Source organism: Meleagris gallopavo, chromosome 11 (genome assembly GCF_905368555.1).
Source record: "Meleagris gallopavo chromosome 11, MGAL_WU_HG_1.1, whole genome shotgun sequence".
Lineage (NCBI taxonomy): Eukaryota > Metazoa > Chordata > Aves > Galliformes > Phasianidae > Meleagris > Meleagris gallopavo.
The window spans coordinates 17,138,014-17,157,396 of record NC_139414.1 but is presented as its reverse complement, the minus strand read 5'-3'; the positions used below and the strand labels follow the sequence as shown (position 1 = coordinate 17,157,396).

Below are 19,383 nucleotides of genomic sequence, written 5' to 3'. Positions count from 1 at the left end.
CAAGGGCACCTAGGAGATTTCTTCACCCTTGCAAGAGAAGGCGCCCTTATCTAGGAGAACTTAAAACACATTTGCCATCTAGGCAGTCACAAACTTGTTGCTTCGGCTGTGCACCCTTTCTTCCTCAGGCAATGGTAACAGTCATCTTACAATCTTCTTGCTCAATCAGTGCCAGTTTACACAGGCCATCAGAAGATGAATTCTCCTCCATAAACTCCTGTGCACTCCCTGTACTGCCAATTCCTTTGTGTACTAGCACAAGTGCTTGTCTGCCCTTTGTGGTGTTAGTCTTAACCTAGGTCAGGTTCTTGGCCTCTTTCTCTGAAAGACCAAGTGAATTCTTGTGCTGAAAAACGGGTGCGTGACATCATCTTCCAGAAGCAGTGACAGATTTTTGTAACATAAGATGATTATGAAATTAAGTCACAAGTTGCATGACAGCATTCTTGGATGACTGGATAACTAGAACTTCTTAAATTAAGATTATAAGTGACAAAAAATTAATGAAATAACAGCTAATATGTGGCATGCGCTTAATGATGTATATTGAAACAAATGTCCAATTATTCATATCCTCAGAAAATACAGTCATTCCTTTAACATGCACGTGAGCAAAAGTAGCCTAGTGTGAACAAATGAGACTAATTAATAAGGAGGAAAGTGGTTGTGGACAGAATGTACAGTCATTCAGAACCAAAATAATGTCATTTGAACATGAGCAATGTTTTTGTGGCATTTGACTGGCTCTCTGGTACCTTATGAAGCTCTAACACTTTGTGGTGTTATGCTCCTGTCTGACACTTGGCAGTCTGGTACTTTGAAGAGTTTAAAGGAATTCTGATATACTGAGGGGGTGAGGGGAGAGGCAATGAAAAGGGGGAAATGCCAAGAAAGGCATGCTTTTTTGTTGCTCAGAAGAATCTATTGAGGAAGAAACTGCAATTTTCTCATTACACACTGAGGCTTTTTTGCCTGAGGTGTGAGCTCTGAATCCAAGACTTTCCTAACAAAATCCTCTGCAAAACCAAGCAGAGGATGGTATGTACTTAAGGTAATAGAAATGGGAGAAAATTTCCAGGAATACTTTGAAACATTATTGTATGAAAGGAGTCTATAAAACTTCTACAGAGAAATGCTTTGAAAAGGCAAACACAGATTATGTTTAACTCACACTTATTGTCCTCACTGAACCTCAACTCAAAGCTGAGCTTTATTTGTAAGCGAAGCTAGCTGGAGCCAAATTGAAGGCTCACAGGACTAAATAAATAAAGTTGCTCTGTTCCACAAAGTCAGCTCAGGGCTTAACCTCAAAGACAGATTTTCAGAAGATTCAGAGAAAATTTCAAGTGTTCACTATGCCTGTTCAGGTTACGTTACCCCAAATCTCAAGCTCCTGACTAGGAGATAACTGGCATCCAGGCTCTGACTGTTCCTGAAGGTCAAGGTAGATTCCAGTCAATTTTTTGGATGTTTTAATAGAAATGAGCTTCTCTGCAAATCTTGCCTAGGGCAAGTAATATTACATGCAGCTTCAGAGAACAGGATTTACCTGCTTCCAGATTTGACTGGGTTCCAAAAGTATTGCTCATGAAAAAATCAAAGAAAGGAAAAATAAGCAAGTAGTAAAATAAAATGAAGATCTAGCAATACTCTTATGAGATTAAAACTTGACTTGAACTGTTAAATTAACAGGTCCATCATAGTTACTTGCTGATTAGTCACACAGCACCAAGTCAGTCTGTAGGCAGAATTGTGTGTGAGATGTAAATATAAAAGTGTATTTCAGGCAACTGCAGCATTCCCCACAGAAACAAGTCAGGTGAACTGTTAAGAAAATGTAAATAAAACCATAAAGTCATATCACTGTGCACAGAAAAATCCTGCAGAGAAGATGCCCTACAGATATGAACTCTGTAATAATCTATCCACCTAGAAGCCTGTGTGATTTATTTTCCCACAGCTTTTGTGTGTATGCGTGTGTGTCTGAAAGGAGTTTCCTTTATTTAATAGCCCACAGTCTGTTCTGGGGCTTGTTAGTGCAAAGGAGACAAGTCTAATTTTGCTAATCCATGCTGTGAAGGGAGTCAAACAGCATTTCCTATATTCTCTGCCAGTATGAAACAAAATCACACTTGTATCAGGTTCTCAAAACTATCTCACAAGATAGACTTCTGTTGCTAATAATACCTGACACTTCTACTCTTGAAAGCACTGATAAAAACTTCAGAACAAATTGATCCCTGATGGAACCTTACTGAATTTACTGGAATTAAAATAGGACTAAGCTGGTATGTTATAGGGTCAAAGCAATAAGTTGTAGAGCCTCTTCCTCCCGCAGGCTTACCCTGATGGTCAAGGTTAATGGTGTCAAGCAGAGCTCCTGCCACTTTCCCAGAGCCACCAAAGGCTTGAATCTGGATTGTACAACAGTGATAGGGAGTTGTTGCAAGGCTCTTGTTTTCCTTCTTCCTCTTCAGTCAGCAGAAAGCTGAGGGGGAAAAAAAGAAAAACTCATGTCAGTGCACAAGTTCCTCGTTGATGTACCAACATCTAAAAAGGCAATGGGAACGCCCCAAGAGCACCCACATGGCAGACTGAAAGGCAATAGCAGAAGAGAAGCTACGCTGTGAACACAAACCTGCTGCTTTGCTGAAGGGAACTCACCAGAATGGGTACATTCCAGAGGGACCCTTGATATCAAAGTCCTTTACCAGAGCTCAGAATTTTGCAAAATCAGGCTTTTCTAATTGCTTTAAATTACAAAGTGGAACAGGCTAGTTTTTGATACCTTCTAATCTTTTGGAAATAAGTAATTGCCAAAATAATTACAGTTTTTTTTCCTAAGGTGGGAGACTAATAACATTTTCCTAATCTACTTTTGTTGTTTTTAATGCTTTCTTGAGGGGAAAAATATGTTGCCGTTTGTAAGGCTTTGATCTTTCCAACATTCCCTTTTTCAGAATTAATGATACATTACACTTCTCTTGGGAGACACTTATGAAAGAGAGAAAATACTGCTGAAGAAGAATATGTTTTTGTATGCCCCAGTAATTTGAAGCATAGAAGATCTATAACCTGATCAATGCCCACACGTGATCCTACCTTCTCGGAGCAGGATCTGTCTTTCACAATTGATCTGGGCAGCCCCAGGACTGGGCTCAGCAGAGCCCTCCACAACCTCTTTCAACCACAGAATCAATAACACCAGCAGCAAATCTTGGCAAGGTCAGCAGAACACAAGTGAGTCCAGAAAGCTGATGACCCTTCTTAAATACCCAGTGACTCTGCTCACATCCAGTGTGAGAGTCACTAGGGGACAACCTTTACTTAGAGATTAGTCAGACTCATTTCAAAGAATAAAATTTGAAATGAATTGAGAATCTACACGTGTGATAGCAGCAGGAAAACTCCCTAGTCACAGAGCCAGCATAGCTGACTAGGTGCACACTGGACATGAAGTCCAATTGCACATAAAGTTTGTTCATCTCATAACTGATCGAGGTCACTAAAGCAAACTGAATTCCTCCAGGGTTCACATTTCCTGAGGAATCTCTTGCTTGGCACTAGTTGAGACTTCTGCATCCAGATCCTCGCATGGCAATACAAGCAGGGTTCATGTAGCTTTTCAACCTAAATGTCCTGTTCACAGAAGACAAGCCAAAGTAATGCTATGTTTTTGGCAAAGCGTTATACCATACAATTTGTGTTGAACAGATTAAAAGTGATAATTGTCTATAACAATCTCTTGGGCTGCTCTGACAAACAAACAACGTACTTTACGTGCCTCCTAACTGCAAGCGCAGCTATTTACAAAACAAGCCTGAGACTTCTATAGATAGCACTGCGGCTTGGAGGCTGAAAGCTGACTGTGGACAAATACGTGTGCTGGGACTATCATAGATAAGGACTCCTTACAGCAAGTGGAGGATTAAGCCCTTGTCTGGCTATTTTACGGTTTGTCTGCACTAGTAATCCTCAATGGCTATAAGTTCTCAGATGTGCACATGCAGTAATATTTGCTCATTTATTATTATATTCATTTGGCAATACATGGCATGAATATGACCATTATCAATGAGTAATATTTCAATAAAATGGCTCTGTAGTAAAGCAATGACTCTGGGAGCAGACACTGTACCATGTATAATGACAAGAAAATATCTACCTATTGCTGGAATAACCTTTCCAAAAAGAACATTGCAGGCCCAGGTGTCCTTTATAGATATTAAAGGAAATCCCTCATTATCACCCCTCCAAAAAAGTAAGTGCGCTGACAGAATTACTATTTTGGCTAAGTGCCCACGTCCTGGATGTATCATACATTTGTGACTTTTCAATGTGTTAGTTATATTAAAGCATTCATGGCATTTATGGGAGCTACGATGAAATCTCTTAGCATCATTTTCCATCCTAGAAAAGGTCAATTTCGACATTCTCAGCAGGAGCCAATGCAGTGGCCAAGCCTGCAGAAACTGCAAGTGTGAATTTCATTGATGCTCCCCCACTGACTGCAGCCATGCGGATGCTCTCCATGACCCACCTCATACATCCATGCACTGCACAGATGCCATGGACAGAGCTTTTGCACAAAAGATTTCTTTGGAGCAAATGAGCAGCATCTGTGAGAACAAGGCTTAGAGGCAGCAGGCTCACTGGAAACAATACCTCAGAACTAAACACTAGAGAATTGCAAGATGCAATAGGACAGAGCAAAATAAAATCGAAAACAGAAGCTCAGATCTTTAAACAGCAATACTGGTTAGCAGAAAAACACAAGGTGAGCATCGCATTCAAAGTGGGGAATAGAATCAAACTAATCAAGCTTTGAGGCAACACAAAGTTAAGAGAAATAGGAAGAAAAAAAATGCATTGTAGAAGACGTGTCTACTCCTCAGTAAGCTGCAAATCCTTAGTTCCCAAGACAGCTTGCCAAAATAAGGCACAGTGAATGAAAGTGCTCTTGGCAAGGGCTAGCTGAATGTTCACAGCAGAGCCCAGCAGAGAAGGGAACTTTTGGCATCAGGACTAAAGACAAGGAAATTTCTTTGTGAGTAACACAGCAAACTCAGGTCATGCTGAGTGTATAGAACCCCAAGGCAAAGTACACGTGGATTTTTCAAGGGATTAATGGGTCTTTTATTTCCTCTCCAAACTGTTACATTGGTAACCGCCACCTACTCAGTTGCATCTATGCTGAAGAACCACAAGGAGTTGGAAAATAATGTATAGTTATTTCAAAAGGATTTAGGTCAAGTCTATTCAGGTTTTCCTATGCTAGTAGCAAGAAAAGAATCTTCAACCCTTTTCTGTCCTAATGATGCAGCCCTTCTTGGGTGACAACTGCAAGGAGAGAGACCTTTGCCCAGCAAGAAAAATCAAAACTTTGCAAGACAAAGTGTAAAAGTTACACGGATAGGCACTGTCCCAGACAGTTGCATGAACAAGGTGAGTACAAGCCATCAGGATACTTCTACTTTTCATCTCAGAAACATCATGTATATGAGCTCATTACCAGAGCTCATACTCTGATCTGGCACTCTGACATAGGAGAGGCTGCGATTTTTTGCCTGAGGCCAACTTACATGACTGGAACAATGAGATAGGGCTGGGAGGGAAAGGGCACAGATGCTAGTTCAGTTATCCACATTTGAACATAAAATTGCAGAGTGAGTTTGTATCACAGGGAATTGCAACAAAGAAGTGATAGGGACTGCAAATAAGTCTTCACTTTTCATTGCCAGTATGCACACCTGTAACCTGAAGGATCTTAGCGAGGTTTATATCCGGAGGAAATGATACTGCACCTTCTGCCCACCAAACGCTGCTTACAACCTCCCAGGGAATTGGGCTGCAAAAGGAATCATCCAATATCTCAGAATAGCCTCTGGGTCAGAATTGCCTCTTTAATCTCAGCTGTTCTAAAAATAATTACCATGTGAAAGACCATTCCTTTTTTTGCAGTATAACTTGAAACTCCTTGTCTGGCTGCTTTTGCTGGTCTTACAGAAATAAACCATGGCTTTAGAGTTCTGACTCCGGTTCCTTTTGTTACCAAAGAGACTCAGGTAATGTTGTAGCAGAACTATGTTAAATTACAGGATTTTTAGGTAAATCGCATTAAAACTCCTAGGGATGGATATCCACCAAAGCCTCCAAAGAGTTGTTCTGACAGCAAATTATCCTGTTAGGATTTTGCAGCTTATTGTACATCTGCATTTGACTACCCTCAGCTATCTGCCTGCATTTATTTCAGCAGACTGAAGATCACATTCTCAATTCATATTCTATCCGTAAGGTTACTTAAGACTCTGATCAGATCTTTCGTAAATTTATAAAGCCAGACAGGTAGAGCTGTCCTGAGAAGTTTTTCCTATAGGGAAGGTTTTCCAAGGCACTCAGAGTTCTCAGGGCTCCTCAATCCAAAATTGTCATCACCCTTATGGAGCTCCTGCCAGCAGGAGCCTGTAAAGGCTCACAGTGCCTTGCGTTACACTGACAAGAAGTCAACTATGCCAGCAAATGGCACCGGCCAGTAGAAGAGACAGGAAATCTTGTTTCCCAGAATGTGTGATCAGTTCATGGAGTGTGTGCCGAGAATTGCTCTGATGCCAAAATAGCAGGAATTAAAGAAAGATTCAGTTGTTTCTGCCAATAAGAATATCCAGGCGCTTTTAACTGGGAATAGAATGAAGGAGGAACGGTAACCTTTACAAAATGAGCATTATGAAAGAAGGAACTTCTTCCCTCAGGGTCCTTTGCTGGAAGCAGGATGTGAGCTTGGTCCTGCACTGGAAAGGGCCGTCTGTACAGCCCTACAGGTCAGATTTGGGCATTTTGTCAGCCCTACAAACATACCTGTTTTTCTCCAGAACTGCAGGTACGCCCAGGTTGTCTCCACATGCATGTTTGCTTTCCATGCTTGGGGCCAATTTGCAAACTCAGAGATTACAGATTATTCTTCCAAAGTCCTTTTTTTCCCCTCCTACAGTCTTTGCCACGTTGCTGCCCACAAAATTAATGTATTTATGTTTGTTTTCGAGGTGTATTTAGCACCATCTCGGAAGGCCTCCAAAAGCGCCGGTACCTTTGCAGGAGCGTTTTTGCCGTGACGACAGCGCCATCTTGTGGCGACGCAGCGGCTCCGCAGGCGGGCCGGGCCTTTTGGCGGGAATCTGCCGCCAGCCCCGGAGCGTGGCTGTGCCGCCGAAGGAGGCTCTGTGGATCCGCTCCGCTCACCGAGCCGTGTGCTGCCCCGAGCAGCTCCTCGTGCAACGGGAGCCCCGAGAGATCGATTGCTCGCACGGATTGCCTCTGAATGGTCAACAGTGCACTCAGAAAGGGGCAGCATGGACCCAAATCACCATTTCTGCACCGCTGAGATGCCTTGCAGCCCATAGTGCTGATTGCAATGAATTTACAGTCTGTACTCCAAGTACAGGTTGATTCTTCTGCTTCTGTATTCCTCTTTTGCTTCCCAAGACTAAATTTTCCTGCTTCAAAGAATTACAGAGCAGCCTCCAGGCTTTTTATGATTGCCAGTATTTTACATCTCCCTTTAATGTCCTGTAAATCACTTTTTAACATCTTTTCCAAAATGCCCTTTTCCACCTCCTCTGCTTTCCCAGCTCTCCAGCTGCTCTTGGAGAACAAACTTAATTTGCATCGATCTCAGCTCCCAAACAAAGCTGACTGCAGTCGGCTCCCCTGCCCTGCAGAGTTCATTAGTACCTCGCTGCAGCGGACATCTCCTCACCCGACTTGCATTTATGTTACATAAAGCAACTGACCAGATCAGTATGTATGATGTCTGTGAAGTGCTTTGAGAGCTGAAAGACAAAGTCTGAGTGCATAAATTTGGAAATCAGACTTGGAAAGCGCCTCCTCCGCTGTCACATAACCTATAGCCTTAACTCCGCAGAAAGCCGAGTTTGTAACACTGAAATCTATAGCATTGAATTGCAGCAGTGAAGCAGAACTTTCTCACTGCCAGAGTGATGGAGCACTGGAACAGGCTGTCCAGAGAGCTATGGAGTCTCTTTCCCTGGAGATATCCAAGACCTGTCTGGACGCCCACCTGTGTAACTTGCAGTATGGAACCTGCTTTAGCAGGGGGTTGAACTCGATCTCTAGAAGTCCCTTCCAATCCCTGCATTCTGTGATTCTGTGTAGCACTCTGAGACATGCACTCTCAAGTTTGCAGGTTCCATCAGACAGCCAGTCATCTTCACTAATGACTCCAAGCCAATTGCTTCAGGCTAAAGATGTGCAAATGCTCAACACGTTGGGCCCTTTTGAAAATCTGTCCATTAAGGTTGAATTGCCCTGTCTTATGAACTGGAAATCCTGCCTTGTACCTCCTGCACCACCAGGAGAGGTGATAATGAGGCTTAGCCATCAAACACCACCGCTGTGGAAACGCCTTCCAACACTTGTCAAAGAGAAAAGTACTTAATGCTTTAAACTTGACAAAAGCATGGCACAGACAGAGATCAGCCATCAAACTGCAGTCTGCAAACCACTCGTGCTCCACAGAGGCACATATGGGGATTGCAACCTATGGCATTTTCAGCTTCAAAGCTGTGTCCCAATTTAGAAAAAAACAAAAACAAACAAAAAAAAAACACAAAGAAAGTGATGCAATTAGAGGGTCTGACATGAAGCATGGACAAACTAGAAGAACTTGACTGGTGCGGTCAGCGTTTAATATAAGCTGATTTTGAAAGCATCCATAATGCAGAGATGAATGAGGGTGGCACAGTGGCACTGCAGCAACCAGGAAGGTAATGAGACAAAGGCCACTGCAAACCTTTAGAGAGAAAGATCTACTGAGATAAAAAAAATTCCTCTATGCAAAGTAATAGAAGCAACATATCAACTGGAATATTAGCTCTGGAAAATCTGTAATAGCAGCCAATTGTATATCTGACCTCCCAGATAAATTAGATGGACTAAAATGATTTCCTTCTTCAGCTTCTGAGATACTCTAAATCAAGGATAAACATATACAGATGGAAGAAAATCATGTTGACAAGTCAGCACAGAGCTCCTTCCAAACACACACAAAAAAAGGAAAACAAATCTTATTTAAAGCTTCACAGAGAACCCTCTTTCCCGCTGTAGCAGCTCCCTGCTGTGCAGAGGGCCACACTCAGTGAATAAGTTGATCAGCAAAACATGTCAGTGAGGCAAGCGCAGCAAATCGGTAATGACCTTGTCTTGAAGAATTAAAGCTTGACTGGAGCACTGCTGGCTGAGAGCTGTCCTCAGCTACACCGAACTGCCCTGCAGTAAGGCCAGCAGGCGTGAAAACAAACCCATATTGCCAGCACACCAGCAGCATGGGCAGACTGCAGAGCAGGGGCTGTCTGTGCCCTGGCCATTCTGAGCACCCCCAGCTGTGCATGGCTCCCCATCACACACACTCCTTCAGAAAACAAGACTCAAAGGAGATGCTGACTGCGCAGGCCCAGAGTCAGCTTTACTGTCTGCACTGGTTCTTTCCCACCTCCGATGCTGTATGCAGCATTTCCCAGCTATGGGCTCAAAGCAGATTTCACTTACCCTAGTAAATGAATGACCTTAATTTGTGTCACCACAGCTTGATCAGCCTCCCTGAAATAGGGCCAGATTTGTTCTGAAATGAGGGGAGAATCTGCTCCTAACTTTTTTAAAACAAATGAGTTTACTACACTCTGGGAATTTTCAAACAGGACACATCCATCAATTTTCCCTTCTGACTAATGCTTGGCAAAATGGAACTGTCAAAACTTTTTAATTCAAACTAAATTGTTTGTTATTTGTTCCAAGCCACATATTAAATGTCAGTGAGAAAAGTTTCCGGGCAGCTGTTGTGGGCACACATTGCTACTCTTTGACCTGCACTGAAGAACAGCCCAGGAGAAGCCAAAACCCACTGAGGGACATTCTGAACACACACTGAGCCCCGTGCCTCCTGCTGTTGCAGTAAATCCCACTTTGCCCCCTACACATTCCCCTCATCCTAAAACCTTTAGAGGTGAAATCATGAACTCTCATTCTTTATATATTTTTTTTTGGCACTGAAAAACCCCTTTGTGGCAACGACAGTTTGGCATATTTTCTCTGCCTGCCCATCAAGCCCTTAGAAAATTAAGTTATTAATCATCTAAACATTCACTTCTGCTGCACCGAGGCTCTCTGGCCAGAAAGTCCCATAGGTGGCTATTTCAAATATCACCCTCTTTCTACTGAAGAATTTTGGATTATAACAACAACTCAAGTATGGACAAATGCACCTTGTGATAAGTGCTGCCCAGAACTATGCTTTTAGAGTAGTCAACTGAGCTCCTAGCTTTTATTTCACTAATTTGATTACTTGGTACAGGAAAAAAAAAAAAAAGAAAAAGAAAAAAGCCCAATCCCACACTCGCTGTGTGGTTTATCTGAGGTCTACACATACAGCAAAGCATCTCCTGCAAGAAGGAAGAGAAGTTTGCAGCAAAATTGTTTTGTAACAGATGTATCAATGGAAAAAGTTAGTAACTGGGAGTGTTCTCTCTTTCCCTGTCTCTCAGTTGCTAATAGTGCTGGTCTTTAGGGTGTAGCTTTCCTCTTGGGCTTCTGTGTTTGTTTTACGTACTGCTTTCCTGTTCCTTTTGGTCAGGAGCCTTTTTACAATCAGGCAAGATAATACTGAGCGGCAGCACCGAATCTGCAGGACAAAAATGAGTCTTTGCTTTAAATATCCGAGAGACAAATGGAGGTAAGTAGAAACAAATGGCTGGAGCTGTTTGGGTTGGAGGTTTGCTTTCAGCTCATTATTTGGAGGCTGATAACAACTAGTACACTGTATTTATTTGGGTTTGTTTTCTCCTGCAGTTTGACTGCAATTTTAAGAATGTAACTGAAGTCTGGCTTGGAAAAACACCGTAGAAATAACTGCATTCAGGACTTTGTTAGAAATTATGGAGAGTTGGTTAGGATAGGAATCCTTTAAGTGGGTTTTGCTAGGCCTTCATGTGGCAGACCTTAAATATTTTCCCTCCATCTTGCAAAGTATCTCTGTATTCCCAATTCATTGTGCACACTATATAGCAAATCAAAGAGTTTGTCCTGCTACTATTATCTTCTTGTATTTCATATATATTACAGAGGTTGTATTTGCTCAGCTGTACTGAATCCTGTTATAAAAGCAGGGTGCAGAGGGCAGTTTCTGGATGCACAATGAATCTCTGTAACTAATAAAATATAGCACTTGCTCTGCTGGAAGTATCAATGTGAAGCCATAATGCTAGCACAGAGCTGACAGGGTAAGTGATCCCACTTCATAATCCTGTAATGTTGATACAGTTTGGTGGTACCAGCATAAAAGAGATACTTTGAGCTAAGCTGGACTTTGAGATAAATTGAAAATGGTGTCTTTAAAGGAAAACCATTCAGTACAGGATTTGATGACATGCAGATCTTCTACCCACAGGGTGTCATATCTGGCACTTGGGTGGATGAAAGTAGTCTGGTATATTGTGCTGTACAAACATGGATAAGGTTTGTGAGGAGAAAGGGCTACCTATCCAAACAACACTGCTCACGTGTGTCAAGAGCAGGCAATAAAAATGCAAAACTTCTAGACATCTCTTCTTTCCATTTTCTAATTTATCTTTCAAATATCTTGAAACCTACCGAGATGCAGGGTTTTGGGGTTTTTTTTTTTTCCTGTGCTTCTCTTCAAATAATTCTGAAAAAAATCATATCTTTCTGCAGACTGTCTCTAGTATCAAACCCAAGTCACTTAAAGTTTTACATGCATGCCTACGGTATGTTTTTGTTTGTTTCCAATTGCATTCTCATAACTTTTCAGTTCCCAGGAAAAAAAAAAAAGAAAAAAAGAAAAAATCCAATTATCCACTGTTATTTTCAGCTTTCTGTTCATTCAATCTTTTGTCTACGTAGGACTTTTGAAAGAAAAAAGTGCAGGTCAGGCAGCACAAAGTTAGTTCATATATGAAAAAGAATGAACACTTCCCCAAAATATTTTGAGGCATCTGAATCATCTTTCTGTCAGCCACATCACCTCTGGCTGCTCCTGTTCACTTCCTGCCCAGTCTCCTCTCCCATGCAGACACAAATTCCTTGGGGGAGGGACTTTCATTTATTGGGTGTTCAGGCGCCGCTTCTAAGTGTCTGCCTTGCAGTTATATAGCAGCCTAGCACAGATAATAACTAGAACGTGCTGACTTAATTCATCCCTTTTCATAGTAAAAAGTTGATGGAAGTTTTACATGGCAGTACCAGACCCCAAATTAAGTTTTCTCGTCAGTTTCAGGGAAACACTGAGTTAAACTGTTTCTATGTTGGCAAAACCGTGCCCAGAGAGCTGAGTCACTCCGCCCAAAGCAGCAGTTATGGCTCATTGGAACATTGGCTTTTTCAGAGTACATTCTCCTCCACTAAGACCTCCAACAGGCTTCCTGCTGCAGATGTTTGCTTTTCAGAAGTGGCACTGAGACAGAAACAGTGACAGCCACATTTCCAAACTGTCAGAATGGCATCCTGAGAAGACAGGGTGAGGTGTGACCAGCCACCCCTTCTCTCCTGAGCTCTAATCTGGAGCACAGAGCTTGGCTTTCTGCTGTGAGCAGTTCAGAGTTAGAAGTTCTGTTCCTCACATTTTGCCCCAAATTATTTTAGCTGAGTTTCTAAACTAAAAAGGTGCAATCTTGCCAACTGTAGAATACAGAGTCTGAGAAAAATAATGTGCAAAGCACACAGAACAATATTCACCTGTTAAATAACATGCTGGGAGTCAGTAGGGACATAAGAATAAAATGCACTGGAGTAGCCAAGAAAGAGGAGGAAACAAAAGCAAAACCAAAAAAGCACATGGACAATGCTTGATAGTCAAAAAACCTCTCACATGGAATATACCATAGGAAAAGAACTGACTGATCCCAAAGGAAATTATCAGAATGGCATATTGAAGTCAGGCAAATTTGAATATAAGATGTCTTAAAAATGGAGGAAAGCATTCTATAGGTAACAACAGAAATGTCAGAAAGTAAAATACTTTAGAAACAAAGCATTGGGAACAGGCAATAACAGAAAATGAAAACCTTCCATTCAGTTCACTTGTCTACTAATTGATGCCAGATGTTTGACAGCCCTTTAAAATCATTTCACAAGATCATTAAAAGAAAAAGTTGCCTTCCCATCCCCTCAGTTAGAGAAAAATCATCACACCTGTTTATGCTGAGATTTAATTGATGTATGCCATGTCATATATCATGCCTCTGCATCTGACAGAAATCAAAGCAGAGATTTTGAAAAGCAAGTGACTTTGAACTGCAAATTAACAAAGACAGTGTTTCAGCTGTTGTTTCTTAATGAAATTCCTGCTTTTACATAAAATACTTTTCTGACACTGTATGTCCTGGGCAGTAGGAAGCTAGGTTGCAACCAACAGTTACCTGTTTATTCCTTATTGTACTGCTGTGTTAAGGAAGTGGAAGGAATATCCAATTACATATCCAAAACTTCTAGTGAGTTATCGAGAACTATTTACAAAATTAACTCTCCAATATATATTTTATTCCTCTGGATACATCTGCATACATTAAAAAGCACCTGAAAGTTTGGGGTTTTACATCATCTACTCTGCCCCAGAAAGTTCTGCTCTTGCTTTCTGCTTCCCTGCCTCTTCCTCTGGGCCTCATTCTAAAAACATGTATTAAAAAAAAAAGCAACAACAAAACAAGACAAAAGATGCACTCAACTAAATCCACTCAAACAATAACTATTACCAAACAGGAGAATGGTCACAGGAAGAAAAAAATAGCTCTAGGCCAGCAATTCAGCATTGTCTTAATTCATTACATTTTAGTGCTTTGGACAAGGTTTCAAAATAGAAAACAAAAGTGCAGCTCATCCTTAGAATAAGTGCTGCCTGGCCTGCATTGGTTGGAAGCGAACACTCCCCTCCCTGTCACAGTGCAGCCTCTCTTGGAGAACTGTAGACTAATCGTGTTTGTTACAACTATAGTCTAAAAGGCAATCACACATAAATACAATAGTCCCAAAATCCCATCTTGCCAAAAGGCATCCATGCAGATTACTGCTCACCATCTTACAGGCACAATCAGCACGCATTTCCCATTTTCCAGTGCTAAGGTCTGCACGTCTCCAAAGGATTAGCATGTTTCCTTGAAGCATTAGTATAGCACACAGATATTTCAGCAGCGGATGTTTTCTTTGTAAGACCAACATCACGGACAGAATCGATCAGCTGTTCAGCTGTTAACACAGCTTTTACTTTTTACTTGCTTGTTTGTGGGTAAATCTGGAATCTCCATCACTGATGACTTTTGAAAACCAGTTCAACAGACCATGGAGTAGTGGTGTAGGAAAATCTGAACACACCAAGGGAGCAGACAGACAAGATGTCCTCTAAGGGGCCTCTCACTCTCCATTTTCTATTATTTCTGTAATTTGATGCTTCTGTTTCACTGACTAAACAGCTGGCCTGCATTAGTAGACAAGTAACAGAAGCAATGCAGGATGGTTTAGATGAAGCCAGCTTGATGTGTTTGCTTTTGCTTTAAGAGCACAATCCTGCTCTGGAGGAGAGCTAACAGGCTATGCACACAGCTGGTCTTCGTGTTGTCAGACACCTGAAAAGCTAAAACCCTTCCCAGGAACAGAAAGGTTGTGCATGCAAACACTGCCCTTAGACAGCTTTTTAGAACATACCTAGTTGCCTGTATCAGCCTGCAATACCATCTGAGTGACATATTCCTCCACTGTACTGATACGGTTGTTCTGATTTTTAAGTGAGGAAATGCACTTCATCTGTGTGTTAGGAGGCCAAACAACTAATCTGAGTTTCCCTGAATCCTGTATATTATACAAGAATTTAATATTTTCTGGGATATTTCAGTTAAGAGATTGAAAGATCTGAATTTAGAGCTGCCTATATATCACAAACCGAATTATCTTGAAAACATCGTCACTTGAGCAAGAAGGGCCAGGTCCTCCTCTGGCAAGAGCACTTTTCATCTTACTGCAGTAGTCTTTCTCCAAATTTATAATTGCAAATGCACACATGGGAAACTTAAGATTTATCTGAGTCAGAAAATGCCTGGAATTTATTTCATCCACTGCCACTAAGTATGTATAACTGCTCCCATTATTTCAGAGGTGAGGTTTAATGATATTGCTTTTAATCACCCTCTAAAATCTTTCTAAAATACATTTTTTGAAAGACTCCTATTTTTGGACCTTAAGCCTCATAATAAATTTAAACCTGTGAATGCAGTTCAGTGCAGATTCACGTGTTGAGTCATGAATCCCTTTCCAGTACAGCACAATAGTCTCATCATGTCCATGTAAGGGGATTGGCAGTAGCTTTGGAAATATCTGTCCTCTTTCCCAGTTCACACTCCTGAGCCATACTTCCTGCCTTTTTTTTTTTTTTAAATAAAAGCAAATAAACATTTTGTCTCTAGGCATCAGATATTATCTCAGTAACAATCTCTGTATCAGTACATTGTTACATAGGATGGTAAGAGAAGCTCTGAAATTTGTTATAACCTTGGTGGTCTGAACCTTCCTCTGCTAAGATTCATGGCAGGCTGAGAAGATCCTCTTTTCCTCTCTCATCTTTTTCAGTCAGAACCAACCGAGCTGAGCCAAACAAATAGTTTATATAGTTGTCATCCATCACATACCTACTCTTTTATCATACCCTTACAGCATGTTAAAAATCAATGCTAATATCTTGTCAGTTATTATTAAACTGTTTCTCAATGCTCTAAATGAATGCCCAAGCTGATGAGGTGATCAGAACCAAATCATTTCCACCACTGCTGGCTTAGCCAGGTGTGCAGAAGCACAGTGCCTTCCCAGGAGTCCTGGCTTGCCTGCCCTCTTACCCAGCTGGTACTACTCCACCAAATGTGTCTGATTCACCCAATCCTCCTTGTGCCCAAGTATATGCTGCCATGTAACTGCACAAGATGTACTGCCACAGGGAAGCACCTAGTGACTGCTTTTTGCTATGTTGGATGTACATACGAGCTTTGCAGTCCTATCACCAACTCAAGTAGACAAGTGCTTGGTTTCCTCCCCGCTGTATTAGTAAAGTGGCTCTTGCTAGGACACACCAGGCACAGCTACCAGTCCAGCTCCTGATGCAGTAGTAAAGCAGTGCTCAAGAGAGACAGGTTTTCAGATGTTGATTACCAGGTTCTAGCAAGGAAAATGTGCTGAAAAACCATTTGAAACAATTTATAATCTAATTCTGTGGACTTAAATAGTTCAGATAAACATCCAAGCATGTTTGTAGAAGGAAACAAACTGCCATTCTGAACAGCTGGAGGTTTAACCATCCCCAGAGCAAAGTACATCAAACCTAGAGATGTGGCAAAGCACCAGACAGCTGCACGTGTGTCATTTTGATGGTCACACAGGAACACCCTTAGGGCAGGAGAGGATTAATGAAAACCCTGTGAAACCTCCAGTGCCTCATTTCTGAGCTACCCATGGCAGTATATTTCTTCTTCCATTTTTTACTTTGTTCTTAAAGCTTCAGTCTTCATTTAAACCCTCTAAGGAAACCCCCTGCAAGATAGATGTACTCTCCTTTTCAGTAGAAACCTCTCAAAGCAAGAAATACCAAAATCTATTTAACGATGCCCCTCTCGTCTCTCTATCTCTCTCATCTTCTCTAAATATTAGTTCAGAAAACAGCTTTCACTTGTAGCAAGTGAAATTTCACTGCCATAATCCAGATAGCATGGATTATTTTTGCAATGATACTCTAATGCTAATGGGCAGGAATGGAATTTGCTATCCAAACAAATTACTTTTGTCCTTGGATGAAACAGACAGGAAAGACAGTGTTCCTGGTTAATTGGAAACACTAGATAGATACTCCTAATGTTCTATACATTAAGTCAAATATTGGAGATGTTTACATTCAATTTAACTCCTACAAAATTAGAACTAAAGCATTATACTCATTTCTAAGGAGAAACCTCTTTTTAAAATAGCTTGATGTACTGTTTGGAAAGACATCAAAAAATCACCTTTTCATAATGACCAGCAAAATCTGGACCCAAACAACAATGTCTGGGTATTTATACAATAGGTTCTTCTCAGAGATGCTTATCAGGGTTTGTTATATATAATGCATGTCAAGCTTAAAAAAAAAATCACAAAACAAATTTAATTATATCTGACCATGGGATACCATGGACATGAAAATGAAAGGCATGAGGCTGAATTTAAGTCCAGCAGTACAACATAAAAAGCCAGTGTGTGAAATACAAAATCTACTTCATTCTAGGTCATGAAGCTAGGGGTGCTTAAATAGAGATGTATAGATAATCTTTGCCTGCCAGAAGGAAGCTTGAATTTGGAAAAATATTTCTGTAAGGTTTGAGAAGTGAACTCACCTTCAGACTGCGGTGTGATTGCCTGTTCAGTGAGCACACACAGTTGCTGATCAGCAGGGACACAGGGAGCAGGGCCAGGGGAACAGAGACAGAAATGCTGCACCACCCCTCACAGCTCTGCTCAGGACCAAACAAGCTCTTCTCTGCTTGTGAACCCTAGAGCCTGACCGGCTGCAAGCAGCATGGTGTGCAGATCTAGACCAGCATGTGAAAGCAGCCCTTGCCAACATATTTGCATGAATTGTTGAACTTACTGCTGAGTTCAGTACAAATAATATTTGTGTGGAACAAAATTGATTAGTATCTAGTACCAGCTCTTGGTGAAGTCACCTTCACACTAGTCAGGTGCAGTCCTTAGCCTGCCCATTTCAAGAGCTGATCACCATGTATCTTTGCATCGTGGCCATCCATCACACCACCAGTTTCTCATCTAAATACTGCCAACAGCACTGTGAGTAGCTCAGCACTGACACTCCCTCCTTTTCCCTCTGCATCTTATTATTAAAGCTGCTGCTGGCAAAGTAAAGTGACTGTGTCCACAGTGACATTAGCAGAACTGGCAGCTTAATCAATGCTGATCCATCCCTCCTCACCTCTGCTGCTCCTTTTTGAGGCAAAAGAGCTCTGTAAATTCACCACTGGGCCCAGTCAGCCAGAAATACTGCTCATTTTCCAGAAAGCCTTGGGTACCCTGACTGCCTCCAATAGCACATGCTACATCCCCCTTGGCCATGCAAGGTCTCAAGCAGAACCACTGCCAGGAGCCTGGAGCACATTTCTCCCTCAGTCAGCAGGAGCATCTTTGGCAGCCAGCAGGCAGATCAGGGAACTCTTCTGCAGCCCACAGATCCATCATCATGAGCAAATAAGTTTACAATAGCACTAAGGGCAGAGCAGTCCACCAGAAAGGCGGAGTGTTTTGAGAGAGACATTTCTGCAATCAAAAAAACTAACTGAAAAGCTTTACAAAACCTTAGATTGTAAATAGTCCCTAATCTCTCCCACTCCAATATCTTGATATCCAGCTTCATTCATCTACAAGGCCTGTCCACCATCCAATACAACTGAACCACTGCCAAGGCAAAACCTGTGCCAGGAACAGGAGCACTCATCCTGGGGCTCAGCACACTCAGACATCACTTTCCTGTTGTTCATCCCATCCCAACATAGATGTGACCTCACTGTATAGATGTACTCATTGTACTGGTAATAGTAGGATAGTTACCTACAGACTATCACTCTTCCAGCAGGTTGTTCTCTGACACTATCCTTGCAACATAAACTCAAGAAGGATTTAAGTACCTTGCTGCTATATGCAGGTTTCTCTAAGGGAGTCAGAGAAAGTTTTTATTTCTCCCATTCCAAAATAGCTCTCCTTCCTCCCCCATAGAGCACTGAGAAGTTTCTGCATTTCAGGAGAAGCCTGAAATTTCCACCTGGTCAATATTCCCACTGATGTAAATGCAGGGAGCTGGTTGCTTAGTATCTCCAGATTGCATGGTGATATGAGCCTAATCAACTCTGTCTCAATTTTCAGGTCTCATTGGAAAGCATATCTTGTCTCCCTTGTCAGTACTGCTTCATTTTCTTCTTCCACTAAGCAATTATTTAATTTACTGGCAGTCCCTAGCACTGACAAACAAGATAGTTCATAGGACTGACCCAGGGTCATAGTCTGGAGCTGGAGGACTTCGATTCCAACAGTCACACAAGCTTGAAGTGTTGTGCCCCAGTTTCCCTACCTTTGACATTAAGAGCAATGTTTTTACTCCCAGTTGAGGCTGGAATGATTACATCCTTAAAATATTCAACGTTAAGCATTTTTCTACCAGTCTAATTATCATGTTTGTAGTCTGATGACTTGCACAAAACAGGTACTGGAGAATAGCCCTAGTTGCAGAGCAGCTGAAGTATGAGAGGTCCAACTTCATTTCCTGGCTCTTATACAGGTAATGAG

General features: G+C 41.6%; 1 protein-coding gene and 1 long non-coding RNA gene across 4 annotated transcripts in view; one reads left to right on the top strand and one right to left on the bottom strand.

The window, feature by feature from the left end:
* The window catches only part of LOC146543648 (uncharacterized), a 191,742-nt gene extending 174,157 nt beyond the window's left edge, over positions 1–17,585 (bottom strand). Inside the window, exons 1-2 of the long non-coding RNA XR_014885542.1 lie at positions 17,427–17,585; positions 2,345–2,488 (exon numbers count right to left, since the gene is read on the bottom strand). This is a non-coding gene — a long non-coding RNA (uncharacterized LOC146543648). The remainder of the gene's footprint in view (positions 1–2,344; positions 2,489–17,426) is intronic.
* The window catches only part of LOC100547178 (calcium-activated potassium channel subunit beta-2), a 113,797-nt gene continuing 104,945 nt past the window's right edge, over positions 10,532–19,383 (top strand). For 2 of the 3 annotated variants that reach the window (XM_085233119.1, XM_031555183.2), the window contains exon 1: positions 10,532–10,741. In XM_085233119.1, the coding sequence (XP_085089245.1) occupies positions 10,704–10,741 (38 nt within the window). In that variant the 5' untranslated portion in view covers positions 10,532–10,703. The remainder of the gene's footprint in view (positions 10,742–19,383) is intronic. The other variant, XM_003209197.5, reaches the window with a different exon arrangement.